This window comes from Geotrypetes seraphini, chromosome 6, assembly GCF_902459505.1.
Source record: "Geotrypetes seraphini chromosome 6, aGeoSer1.1, whole genome shotgun sequence".
Taxonomy (NCBI): domain Eukaryota; kingdom Metazoa; phylum Chordata; class Amphibia; order Gymnophiona; family Dermophiidae; genus Geotrypetes; species Geotrypetes seraphini.
Window position 1 is genome coordinate 157,063,052 of NC_047089.1, and position 14,525 is coordinate 157,077,576.

The 14,525-nt window shown below is 38.3% G+C and overlaps 2 protein-coding genes across 5 annotated transcripts in view; both read right to left on the reverse strand.

Moving 5' to 3' along the window:
• The window catches only part of CDC16 (cell division cycle 16), a 226,676-nt gene that overhangs the window by 34,340 nt on the left and 177,811 nt on the right, over positions 1-14,525 (reverse strand). For all 4 annotated transcript variants that reach the window (XR_004539864.1, XM_033948569.1, XM_033948568.1 and 1 more), the window contains one exon: positions 5,574-5,699. Coding sequence is in view for 3 of the 4 variants with exons in the window: in XM_033948569.1 (XP_033804460.1) it covers positions 5,574-5,699 (126 nt within the window). In the remaining variant the exon portion in view is untranslated. The remainder of the gene's footprint in view (positions 1-5,573; positions 5,700-14,525) is intronic.
• Positions 3,876-4,253, reverse strand: LOC117362293 (ribosomal protein 63, mitochondrial-like). The gene has a single exon (XM_033948488.1). It carries the CDS (start codon positions 4,206-4,208, stop codon positions 3,876-3,878), a length of 333 nt encoding a protein of 110 aa, XP_033804379.1. The 5' UTR covers positions 4,209-4,253.

Consider the following 14,525-nt stretch of genomic DNA (forward strand, 5'->3'; position numbering starts at 1 on the left):
TACTATGTCAAAAAGCACAAATTCAACAAACCCAGGCCACCCTTATACCACGGGGTAGCAGCAAGTCGATAAGGCAAACAAGCTCACCTACCCACCCAGAGAAACCCTTGGAGCAACCGAATCAACCATGTTTCATCTTTATGGGTCAAGTAAAGGGGAAGAACCTGAAAGATATACAACCAGCACGGTACAATAAGCATGTTATATAAACTCACCCTGCCAAGAAGAGAAAGAGGAAGATCCCGCCACAGATGAAGTTTGTTGGTAAGTGACAGAAAAAGAGGTTCTATATTTAAAGAATACAGTCTAGAGAGGTCGCGAGGAATAAGAACTCCCAAATATTTCAGAGTGACCTTCTCCAAGTAGTACGAATCTCGGGAAGAGAAAGCATTGCGACTGATTTATCCAAATTAAGAGATAACCCGGAGTAAAAGCCGAACTCAGAAATGAGGTCCAACGCTAAAGGCAAAGAAACTTTGGGACGAGTAAGAACCAGAAACATATCACTGGCAAACGCAAAAGTTTTTATTCCTCCCCCCACCCCCACCACCTCCAAGCTACTCACTTCATCAAAGAATTGTAAGGTACAGAGCAGGGATTCTAAAGAGAGAAGAAAGAGTAGAGGAGAAAGTGGGCATCCCTGCCTAGTACCCCGCAGGATAGAAAAAGAATCCATGTGAGTTCCATTAATAGATTTTTTTTTTTTTTAACTGGCACTTTAAACATAATATTGGAACACATCAGAACATACAGTTAAAAAACCACTAACAACAGAAAACCACTCAAACTCCCCCCACAAAAATCTAACACATTAAATAAGTGACACCATTTTAAATTTAATCCCCCTCCCTTGCCTAGATAGTTCAGTCTCATAGCCTGAAATGTACAACTGAAAAGAGAAACTTGAAAGGAGGAAAAACACAGAAGAGCAGCACATCAAACAGTTTCCTGCTATGTGAGCCTTTGCAGCCCTAAAGAAGTGGTATGTCAGCCACGAAACGAGCGTAGGCTGGTTGCATATAGTTTTTCCTGAGCTTGCAGTTTAAGTTTGTAGTTGCTGCTAGCACAGTTTTGCACAGTGGAATTAGAAATATGATTGATTCTCATGTTTTTCTTTTTGCACTTCTCTAGATATACAGTATATAGTAGCCACAAAAGTTTTTTCTGCCTATGCTGGATGGCTGGTTGGGTGGATTTTTCCCCCTCCTCTATAACTGAGGCTTTTTCTTTCATTGGCTTTCATATGGTATCAGAGTTCAGTGATTCTTGCTGGGTGTTCAATTCTCTTTTGGGGAGATTTTGTAAACAGTATTTAGATCAACTGAAAATAGAAAAATTATATACTGAAATTGAATTGCACCTACATTCCAAACAGAATAATACTATGGTGCATTAGAGCTTCCCTCCTGAAACATAAACCCATTTAGCAAGATATTGCTCTTCCTAATCCCAAAGGTGTGAGATTATCTTCTCAAATGATTGTGATTCCTTACATGAGGTAACGCACTTCACAAAGGAATAATGCAGAATGAACCCCAATGTCTACAGATTATACAAAACTACAGCAATTAAAAATCTCAAAAGCAAAAAAAATGTGATCATGTGACACCCCTATTAATTAATGAACACTGGTTGCTGATCTCTCATAGAGTTACATATAAAATATTACTTTTAACCTTTAAAGTGAGGTTGACAAATTTGCCTGAATTTTTATAGAGGTTCCTAATAGAGAATGACAAGGGGAAAAATTCTGTCCTCGTCACCAGACCACAGTCCCCTTCACCACCCCATCCCCAAACCTGCCGTCCCCTTCACAGCCCCGTCCCCGCAGCATCCACCCTCCCCTCTCGTCACCTCACTGCCCTTCAGCCGCCCGAGAATCTCCCTCCCTCCCCCTTACCTTCGTGGCGTAAAGAAACTTAAGGGAGGGAAGATGTGCGGTCACCGATCGTGCGCGCGACCCCTTCCCTCCCTCCGGCCAAATCTATCTTCCTCCCTCCCCCTTACCTTCGTGGTGCTTTAGAAAAGAAACTGATGTCGGGGAAGCCTGCCTGTGCCGCCCTGCAGTCACGTGTGTGTTAGCGGAAGCTTCTCCTCTGACAATTGTCATTTTATAAAAACAAATAAAACAGAGCAAGGTTCAACAAAACCCATCTCCCCTCCCTTTCACAAATATCCCCTTCATTATTGTGAAAACTTAACAAACCAAATTACTACAGAATGCTACATAGAAAAATCAAGCTAACAGAATACTTTAGTCACACATGGCAAGAATAATGTTAGGGGAGTGTAACTAGGGCAACTGCCCCCTGGTCAGAGAGAGAGCCCTAAGCCAGCTGGAAGCTAAAGAAACACAGCCTGGACTTTGCAGTCCCGTTATGTCTAATACCAGATCTAGCAGGATACATATTTCAAATCTGAAATATTCTAATTACAAAATATAAAATAAATTTTTTTTTTTTTTTTGTTGTCTGGTAATTTTATTCTTCAAATCACACTGGTCTCAGGCTTTGGTTTTAGGTTTCTTCTGTCTTCATCGTGGCATAGCTGGCTCCTGAAGGTAAAATAGGCGCAAGAGGAGCTAGGGAGAAGATGCCGAGTAAGTAAGACGCCACAGGAGTAAGACAGGGTGGTAAAAGGTCTTGTCCCCATTCCAGCGAGGAGGTGAAAGATCTTGTTCCCATTCCTGCGGTAAACCAGTTGCAAATGTCTCCATTCCTGCGGATTTACTGTGGTGACTCACGGTTTACCATGGTAAACGGTCCCCGTGTCATTCTCTAGCTCCTAATTTCTCATGCTCCTACAAGATCTCTCCATTTGAACATACAACATCTGTTATCTATTCCCTTGCTTAGCCACATTAACACGACTCGCTCAACCATCTTTTCTGTAACCGCTCCACAACTTTGGAATTCTATACCAATTTATTTATGCAAAGAAACCTCATTAGATCACTTTAAATCTAATTTTAAAATATACCTATTTAAGGATGTCTTTGATCTATAGACCTCAATTTCCACATCTTCTTACAGATGAGCCACCCCTATCACATGTGTTAACCCTTAATGTCTTTTCTGTCCTATCATTTAATGTAGTTCTCCCTTTTTTCCCCATTATTTGTTTCTATTCATCTATCTGTATTGTGTTATTATGTTCAACCTAGTTTTTAACTTATGTACTTAGAAACCTGATAAGCGGATTAACAAATTTTAAATAAACTTGAACCCATTCTGCTACTGATGGGCCTGATTCTTGCTTCTAATAGTGAAAGACTGCCATTTTCACTGCTAGGGTTAAGGAGGAAGCCACTGTGAATGAATAGTCAGTTCAATAGGACACACACCCAACATGCATCTTAGTCTATTCTCCTGCCTAATCAATGACTATAGTTCTTTAATTAAACTACTCCTCAGATGCCGAACACCCAGATTTATGTGCTGAGAGAAGAACAGGATATGCTGAAGACATTTAAAAGTCTTTTAATAAAATTTTCTAAAATGGTTTTAAAAGATATTGCACTCACAGTTGACCATGCACTACATACCTTGTCATAATTCTCATGTTATACCAGACCAAAATTCTACTACATTTGTAGAAATCCCTTAAGTCATTCCTCTGTAACTAGCCTCATAATTACTTCTTATGGGATTGTATCCAGCCTTATCAAACCAAAACACAGCTTAAAAATAGATTAATGAAAATACAATACATAATCAAGTATTAATACAATTCAAAGCATCAAATACAATACTTAAGAAACGTAGAGGAAGGATTCTGTTTAGATAAAATAGTCATATTAATAAATATTTCTTTTTTTTTTTTTTGCATGGAGGCAGCTTAGAGGTTTTTAATAAATCAAGTCATGGGTGCAAGTATTAGTTAGAAATTCTTTTTTTAGGGTTTTGTCCATTTTTTGTCACATTTAGATGATTGATGTGGTCCACTGTATATCTGTGTGCTGGAAAGTTTGATTTCTTAAGGCTTTTCAAAGCTTCCCAATCTGCAATCCATCGTACTCTTGCATGGTCATATTCCTGTTCTTTTGTCATGTACGGTCTGCTCAGCCAGTATTCATTCTCTGCTTCAATTTCCAGCCTTCTGATCATACCACGCTTCATCTGCCATGTCACCTGATATGGCCGTCTGTACTTCCCAATCCATTGTTTACCAGGTATTCCTTTCCGGAGAAGGGCTACTGTCAGGAACATGTCTTAAGATACCTTCCAAATTGTCTTTGAACACTCCGGCAGCTACTCCAGCCTCTAAAGCAGCTTCTTCCTTTCTGCAGCAAAACCCACTCCGCCCGTCCGCAATTTCGTTTCTCCAGCAAACTCAGATATACCATACAAACTGAATATACGAGGAGTCTTCAAAAAGTTTCCACAATTTAATTTTTTTTAAACAAGTTCCTGGAAATCTGACTCCAGGCCTGAATTTTCCTAAAAGAAAAATATATATGGAGATGAAGATAAACAATGGGTAATTTGTTGTTTGTGCTTCCCCCTGTTTTGGGTTTGTTTGTTTTTGGGTTTTTTTAGGGAGGGGGTTTAGCCCCGGTCTCAGAACCAGCAGGAGAGGATGATATCGAGGTGGGGGTAAAAAAAAAATCAAAAAAATCTGAAAAGCCATCAACAATGTTGGCAGGGCCCCAAAGTTCTGAAAGAACCGAAAGGTCCATTCTTTATCAAAACTTATTTTTTTGTAAAGAAAATAAGATGAACAGAAATTTTTTAAAAATTATTTATTCTTTATTGAATTTCAAATTTTTTATGATAAACAACAATCATATCGTACAGTATCCATGGAAATACAAGTAATTATTGGAAACAAAGGAAAACTGAACATTTTTCTTTCAACTGTTTGTCAGTCCACAATATTGGAAGATGAACAGAAAATTAACGAACAAGGAAGACAAATAAAAGGAAAACATGAAGAAAATGAAGTGGAAAGGCAACTTGAGGGAACGAAGTTCAAATATGTCTTCTTCACTCTGTGGAAAATGAAAAACCGATGACCTCGCGAGCCAGTGTCGGGCAGGAAGGCACTTGCACATGCACAGTGCAGGCAGTCTTAAAGCTTCTAAAGCTTAAAGTGCTGGTAACACTTTAGCATACCGGGCTCGTGGAAGATGTCACCTACATGTGAGAATATGCTGCTTACTTGTCCTATGATAAACTGTTGTAACAATCCTTTGCATAAAACCTATGAACTTTAGCTTCCTTCAGAAACCAATACATATGTAAGCAGTCTAGTTAGTAGGAGTTGATGTTGTCCAATAGCTGGGTCTCCTTCCAAAAGGGCAGTGACCACTCTCAACAGCCCTCACATCCCTTGACAATACAAGGAACAGAGGAGGTTCAATAACTGAATCCACATATCCCACATGAGACCAGCCTTAAAAAAAGATCAATTTTCTTCCGTCACTCAGTATCTGGGACTCTACTCTAAAATTGTATGCAATGGCAGAAAGCACTGATAAACTTGTTAAAGAGAAACTCAGATCTAAACATTTAATGAAATAAATTGCAAAGCTTTTTTTTCCCATATTTTGAAAACTCTGACTTCACACATACCCTTTCATTAGCTGTGCCGCTGTAAAGTAGGCAGCCATTGCTTGATCATGCTCACTCTCAACCGCAAATGAATGTCCATAAGCTATCCATGCTGGTCCGTACGTTCGTTCCAGTGTTGTAGCTTTACTAAAACACAATAAAATATATAGACTCTGAGTGAAACAGTATAACTAAGCTTATAAAAGATAAACTTCATGAGGCCAGCTCAGTGGCTCACACTGCAGTGGTCTAAACATGTGGTAGAAATAGTATGCTCAGACCAAGAGATGGTAGAAAGTAGCTGCAGATAGTGTGATAAACCCCTCAGGCCAATTAGCAATTGAAGCAGTTATAAAAAGATACAGCAGCAATATAACTGAAGAGAAAAAATGAACACCCTTCAAATATACATTAGAGGGAAAAAAGGTACAACTTGTAAAGCAATTTATCCAGGTAAACTGACCTGTCTGAAAATTATTATTGCTCAGTCTAGTCTAGTTAAAACTGTGTGTTGACTTTCATAGCATGTACTTTTACAGTTTGATTGGAGCACATTTGCTATTTTATCACTCCTATGTTCAAATAAAAGAATAAGTACATAGTAGCTTTTTAACATGCATATGTTACACTACCTTTCAAAGAGAACACCTCTAAATTGTTTCTGTTTGAAAATTAGTTCAAACTACATATGAGATTTGATAAGGAGATCTCTCCGTCAGTTTTTAAACTTGAATTAGCTAAAGAATGTAAAATATTTTATAATATTAAATGATATACTGCCTACTGTAATATCAATATAGATTATTTACTTTATACCACCAGCACTAGTTTCTACTGCTTAAGTCTTCACATCTTTTATAGCAAACTCAAATTAACTCAGTTTCCAAAATTAAATACAGCCTATCTAATCTTATCATACTAGTTAAGCAGATCTGAAAACTCCTAGATGAAGAATCCAGGTGTTTGCTGTACAAAGTGAATTTGAGGCAGAAAGAACATGCTGAAACATGCTGAAAGAATTCTAGCATAAAATTATTCAGAGACATAGACTGGGGGAAGGCTATAGGAAAAATTCAATGCATCTACATATCCCTAGAGGTGCTATCAGATCCATCACTGTAAAGTGATGGCTTTATCGAGACACTGTCTCAATTAGCAAAACAAGAAGGGAAAAGAGATCTTGCCTCAAAATATAGCAAATAACCAAAGAAAAGGCAAGTGAGATGTCTGAATCAAACAACAGTATTTTTATTAGCATAGACTTGATTTTAGACTATCGATGAGACCAAACAACTACACAGAGACTCTCTATGCTAATAAAAATACTGATGTTGGTTGATTCAGACACTGCCTCAATTAGGCCATTCCTTCAAGTCAGCATCCATGAGTTAATGAATCTGCTGAGGAAGGTATCTGGATGAGATAAGGGTGGAATCCTGATTGTTCAGTAATTTCAAGATTACCCCACAATGCTTACAACAGGGAAAGTGTTTCTGATGTTATAGTGGGTGATCATCTGGCATCCAGTGATCACCATATGGTGTGGTTTAATACTAAGAGGTGTAGAGAGGGCTCATTTGAAAGCAAAAAGTTTTTCTGTTCACAGCTCACTTAATGCTTCAAAATTTTTCCATTGCTCCCCAGGTCAAATGTTAGTTCTGTAATCTAATGCAGAGTTTCTCAACTTCTTCAAGCCAAGTACCCCTTAAGTCTAACAAATATCAACTGAGAACCCTCGCCCAAGCTCTGCCCCAGACTGGCCCAGGCCCCACCCCTGACCCTACCGCCATAATAATAGTACTAATTGTAATGCAATTTCTTCCATCCATTTTTCATATGCACACAATATAATCTTATTAATACATAATGGTAACCACAAAATTTAAAAAACCCCACAAAGCACACTATGCAGAGAAAATGTTAATTCTCATTTATATTCGGGGGGGGGGGGTTAAAGAAGTCAAGGCAGATGACTTTAAAATATGCAATATCAGCTCAGTAAATTAAAGAAAAATGAAAGGCTTACTATTCAAATCAGGTCAGCACTACTAACATCAACACCAAAAAATTGTCTAACTTCATTAATAAGGTGTTTGATATAACAAAAAATTTACAATTATCTCAAATCCTATTATCAACTGCAAATGACCTGGTAACTTTCTTTAGTTCTAAAATCACAGGTCTACGGATCTCATGCTCTTCAAGTCTAGGAAGTATAAATAATTATTTGGAGAAGCCACAAGATGATGTTCCAGTTAACCTAATATGGTCCACTTCTGATGACCCAGGTTGGACAGATTTCTCCAAATTATTTTCCAAATATTCTAAATCTTACTGTATGTTGGACTCTTGCCCTGCTAATCTTATGTCTTGTGCACCTCTGGAATTTAAAATGAAAGTGCTAGAATGGATCACTGACTCATTAGACAAAGGCATTTTTCCACAAGAAGAGGGTAACATAATTATTACACCTATTATTAAAAATAAAAAGGAATCAATTTCCTTACCTTCAAACTATTGACCAATAAAAAATTTGGCTAGACTGACTTTGGTTCATAATACAGCAGTAAGAATGATCCATGGTCTGAGGAAGTACGACCACGTGAGCTGTATTGGCTACCGGTGGAGGCCAGGGTGATCTTTAAGTTGGGATGCTTATATTATAAAGTCGCTTTGGTGTTGCCCCATTATATCTTGTTGATAAGATTTGTTATCATGGCACATGAGAAGAGTAGAAAATCTCATGCCCTATTTACGTTCCCTTCAGTTAAGGGTTCTAAAAGTAAGAAACATCATGGGCATTGTCTTTCCTATCAAGCAGCTTATTACGATAAAGATTTCCGTCCATTATTGACTAAATCCACATCTTATGAACATTACAGAAAACTTTTGAAGAATTTTCTTTTTTCCAAATTCTTGGTTAACTAAATTTCGATATATCACATTATTCTTGTATTTTCCCATAGCATAATCTTTTGTTAACCACACTGGACTAAGGGTTATGCGGTCTAGAAATTCTCTATTATGTTATGTTATGTAACAACTATTCAAAAATAGAAAAATATAGTGCAAAATATAGAGACCAGATATAAATTCTCAAAATTGACACATTTTGATCACTAAATTAAAAATAAAATCATTTTTCCTATCTTTGTTGTTTGGTGATTCCATGAGTCTCTGATTGCACTTCCTTCTGACTGTGCATCCAATATTTCATTCTTTCAGCCTCCTGCATGCTTCCTCTTCTCCGGACCTCATTCCCTTCACCAACCAACAATTCTCTCTATCTCTCCATGAGTCCAACTTTTCTTCCTCTCTCCTCCACCTCCCATTGGCAACATGTCTCCCTCTCTCTCTCTCTCTCTCTCTCACTGTCCTTCTCTCATTCCCTATATCAAAGTAATGGAAAAAAGTCCTCTACATTCAAAATGAAAACAAACAAACGAGATCTCTGAGAGAACGAGAGCCAGAAGGCCTTGAGCATGCGCAGATGCTCAAGGTCCAGCACAGGCAAGAGGCGGGAGCTCGCATTCACACTTACAACGAGCAGAAGGGGTAAGGACCAAGTGCTTGGGAAGAAGGGCGGGCGGATGCCGCTTTCAGCATGGGGGTGCTTTGCGGTTCTCACGGGGGGGGGGAGGGTTGCGATGCCGTTTCGGGGGGGTGCGATGCCGGTTAGAGCGGGGGGGAGGGGGTGATGGAGCAGCGCCGGTAGCCTCGGGGGGGGGGGTTGGTGGAACGAATTGTTCAAGTTTCCATTATCTTCTATGGGGAAAGTTGCTTTGATATACGAGTGTTTTGGTTTAAGAGCATGCTTCTGGAATGAATTATGCTCTTAAACCAAGGTACCACTGTATTAGTGATAGAAGGAGTGCAAAAGAAACATTTAGAGAATCAAAGGTGAAGGGGAGGAATATGTAGAAGCTGATGACAAACATGAATTGCTTACTACATGAGTTTCTTACTACAAACACCTTGAAGTGACCTTATAACCTTCTACTAGGCGATATAAACATCCATTTGGACCAAGTGGGAAATCCAGAAGTGATAGATATTAACTCTTTTCTAACTTCCCTTGGATTCTTAAAACCAGATATAGAGAAAACACAAGATAAGGGACATCAATTAGATTTAGTAACTTTCTCAAAAAAAGAAACACCTGACCTAAAGATTTGATATTTCTTAAGGGCATGGAAAAAATGCATCTGGTCAGATCATTACATATGCAACTTTGATTTAAGCTGGCAAAAGAAGCAACCTCTTCTAAAAACAAGAAGTAAAAATGCAAAGACAAAATCAATTACTAATAGAGGAATTATAAACCCAACAGGATTTTGGACTCATTACGAATTATATTTTAACACTAAGGAGGATCAAGATTTCCCCACAAAATGGGGAAAGTTTAGCAAAGAAGTTTTAGATCAAATAGTCCCATTTAAAGTATACAAAAAGAAAGTGAGGGCTTCAAACGAATGGTTTGATTCTGAACTATTAGCTACTAAATGGGAACTAAGAAAACTAGAAAGACTCTGGCATAAATCGAACAAAGTAGAGGACAAAATCAAATGGAGATATAAAATGAAAAACTACAAAATCTTGATCAAAGAAAAGTGTTCAAAATATTACACTCAGAAAATAGGAACATCTAAAATAAATAGCAGAGAGTTGTTCAAGTTGGTAGATAGGTTAACAGACACAACTAGGGTTCTGAAAAAGGAAAATGAACTCATTCCATCTTCTGAAACTCTTGCTGAATTCTTTAATGACAAAATTTTTGCATTGAGAGCAACTATACCCCATACCACAACTGATTTCGAAATTAAACCCAGACTTCCGGAAAAAATAGCCCAATGTTGATATGTTCTGGGACCATTTTGAGCTTCCTAACTGGCATCAATTCTTAACTCTGTTTAACAAATTAAACTAAATCAAATTGTCTGTTGGACGAATGCCCATCAAAACTCATCAAAGATGCAACACCTGAATTCAAAAGGGATCTATTTAATTGGTTAACTATTGCTCTACAAAAGGGGACATTTTATGAGGAAAGGGACATATCTTGATTACTAATATCCCTAAAGATCAAAAAACATCAACTGCTCTGAAATCCAACTATAGGCCCATAGCGAGCATCCCACTGTTTACCAAACTCCTGGAGGGATTGGTCAACTTAGAATTAGCGAACTACTTAGACAAATTTAATATCCTCAATGAACATCAATCAGGATTTAGGAAAGGTGCACAGAGACAGTTTTCACTTCAATTTTAAACCATTTGTATGGTCTTTTTAGTACAGGCACTAGTGCCTTAATCTTACAACTGGATTTTAGTAGCGCTTTTGATTTGGTTGACCACGAAATAATGCTACATTGCCTGGATGCAATGGGACTCTCGGGAAGAGTCTGGAATTGGTTTCAGGGTTTCCTGACGAAAAGAACATACTGAGTGGTTAGTGAAGGAAAATACTCTTGTACATGGAGTAATCCATCTGAGGTACCACAGGGTTCATGTTATAATAATAATAATAACAGTTTATATACCGCAATACCGTTAAGTTCTATGCGGTTTACAAAAGATTATTGGGGTACAAGTTGAGTTGACATACAAGTTGAATTAACTTAAGGGATGTGGGGAACAAGTGGGAGAAAGGGCAAGAGAGGGGAAAGAGGGAAGTGGGTCAGCTGTCTAGGTCTTTCGGGAATAGGTGGGCTTTGAGGCGTTTCCTGAATATCTCATAAGTGGTGGGCAATAGGAGTTGTTCTAGGTCTTTACCCCATAGAGCAGCCTGATGTGAGAGAAGATGCTCATGGTGTTTTTTTAGTTTGCATCCTCTAACCGGGGGAGAAACGAAGTGCGAGTGGGAGCTTCTCTTGTGTTTGTTGGCTGAGAAGGAGACTAGGTCAGTGATGTATTTAGGGGTTAGACCGTAGAAAACTTTAAAACAGAGGCAGGCGAACTTAAACTTTATACGAGCTTCCATCGGCAACCAGTGTAGCTGTTTGAAGTATGGCGTCACGTGATCGAACTTCTTTAGACCGAAGATTAGTCTGACCGCAGTGTTTTGCATTAGTTGTAATCGTCGCATATTCTTTTGAGGGATTGATAAGTAGACGATGTTACAGTAGTCGAGTTGACTTAATACGAGGGATTGTACCAAGATTCTGAAGACAGAGTTATCAAAGTATGCTTTAATGGATTTAAGTTTCCAGAGGGTGAAAAAACTCTTTTTTGATTATGGAGTCCACCTGATCTTTCATGGTGAGGCATTGGTCCAGAGTTACACCCAGTATTTTAATGGTGGGCTGTATGGGGTAGTTATGTTTGTTGATGTCTAGTGGGGTTTTGGTGTCAAGAGGGTGCGGTGAAGCGACAAAGAATTTAGTTTTCTCAGTATTGAGCTTGAGTTTGAAGTTTGTCGTCCAATGTTCCATCAAGTTTATGGCTTCTGATGCTTTTGGAATTGTTTCCGAGATAGAGTTGGCAAATGGGATAATAATTGTGAAGTCATCAGCGTAACTGAATAATTTTATCCCCAGCTGGGTTAATTGAACGCTCAGTGAGGTCATGTAGATATTGAAAAGCAGAGGGGATAGTGGGGACCCTTGCGGAATGCCAGATGGGTTGCTCCAGGTGTTGGAGAGGTCATTGTTGAAGCAAACCTGATAGGTTCGGGACGAAAGGAAATCATGAAACCAGTTTAGCACTTCGCCTCTGATGCCAATAGCGTCTAGACACTGTAGCAAATTTGCATGGTCTACAAGATCAAAGGCAGAGCTCATGTCGAATTGCATGATCAGGGCACCTAGACCTTTGCTTAAAAGTAGGTGCAAGTAATCTAATATGGCCGCAATTACCGTTTCTGTGTTATTTAACATCTACATTTCACCCTTAGAACATCTGCTACAGAAGTTGAACTTACATTTTTATATATATGCAGATGATATCTCCATTTTACTTCCTCTAAACAACATAACTAATGAAATATTAGAACAAATTTCTCAAATTATGACCGAAATAAAACAATGGACAATCAATTTCAAATTGAAATTAAATACAGAAAAGACAAAAATCTTTCTAGCAAGTCCAAATGATAAAATAACTGCACAATCGCTTCATTTAAACGGTCATGATTACCCAATTTCAAAATAAATCAAAATTTTAGGAATCACTTAGGGCTCCTTTTACAATAGCGCGCATTAAATTCCCAAGCACATTAGCCACGAGGCGGTAGATTTTCGGCTACCGTGCACTATAGCGCACAGTAATTTTGTGCGTGCGCTAAAACCCTAGCACACCTTCGTAAAAGGAGCCCTTAGACTCCCACTTAACAATGGTAGAACACACAAATTTAGTGGTATAAAAGTGCTTTTTTGCACTATGGAAATTAAAGACCATCAAAAATTATTTTGACCCTCCATTCTTTAGACTATTGCTGCAAGCACTACTGTTATCTATATTGGACTATTGCAACATTGTTTATTTGGGAGTACCAAAGAAACTATTGATAAAACTGAGAATAATGCAAAATACGGCTGTCCGCCTGATATTTGGGCTGAGGAAAAATGATCACGTCAGTCCTTATTATCGAATACTGCACTGGTTGCCAGTAGAAGCACAAGTAATATTTAAGTTCTCTTGTATTTGTTTTAAATTGGTTTGGGGACTGGCCCCTACCTACCTGTTATCTCATTTTGTGCTATTAAACCCTACCAGGATAACCAGGAACTGCAATTTATTTACCTATCCTAGGACCATTGGCTGTAGATACAGGTCTTTTTTGGACAGGATGTTAGCATTCCAAGCAAGTAAACAACAGTCCTGGTTGGGCAATTATATTAACGGAACCATGCAATCTTACAGCGCATTTCGAAAAGGGATTAAGACTGTACTATTTGATAAATTCATTTCTTAACTGAAGTTTTATTTATAACAATAATTTTAATCTGTCTATACTTTAGATAATATGCTGTACTTTTATTCTCAATACTTTGTACTTCGCTGATTATCCAGTTTCTCTTCTGTGTAAACCACCTAGAAGTCATTTGATTCTTGGCGGTATAGAAGAATAAAGTTATTATTATTATTATTAAGAAATATTTCTGTTCTGTGTTCACAGATAGGAGAAGGACTGCAGAAGACAAACACAAATATGGATGGAGGTATGGTAGATAGACTCTGAACAATTTTCAGAAGACTGTGTTCAGGAAGAGCTAACTATACCAAAGGTGGACAAAGTGATGGGGCTATATGGTGTATGTCCAAGGGTACTGAAGGAACTTAGGGAAGTTCTGGCTGACCTTTTCAATGTTTCTCTAATCAGGAGTGGTACTAGAGAAGGGCATATGTGGTCCCTCTCTACAAAAGTGGAAATAAGGAAGATATAGGGAACTAGAGGTCCATAAGTCTGACTTCTGTGGTAAGTAAATTAATGGAAATAATTTTAAAACAGAGAATAGCGATGTTTCTGGAATCCAATGGATTACAGAACCTGAGGCAAAACAGATTCACTAGAGATAGGTCTTGTTCGACAAATCTGAACAATTTCTTTGACTGGGTGACCAGAGAATTGAATAGAGTGTATTTATATTTTAGCGAAGCCTTTGACACTGTTCCACACAGACATCTAATAAATAAACTGAGTGCCCTCAGTATGAGCCCCAAAGTGAAAGACTAAGTCAAGAACCGGTTGAGCAGAAAGTGACAGATGGTAGTGGTCAATAGAGATCACTCTGAGGAAAGTGAGGTTACTAGTAGTATACCTCAAGGTTCGGTTCTTAGGCCTGCTCTTTTTAACATTTTTTGTAAACGATATTGCTGAAGGGCTGTCAGGTAAGATTTGCCTCTTTGCAGATCATACCAAAATCTGGAATAGAGCAGATACTCCTGATGGTGTGGACAACAAAAAGGAAGGACCTAATTCAGCTTGAGGAATGGCACAAAATTTGGAAGCTATGATTTAACGCTAAGAAATGC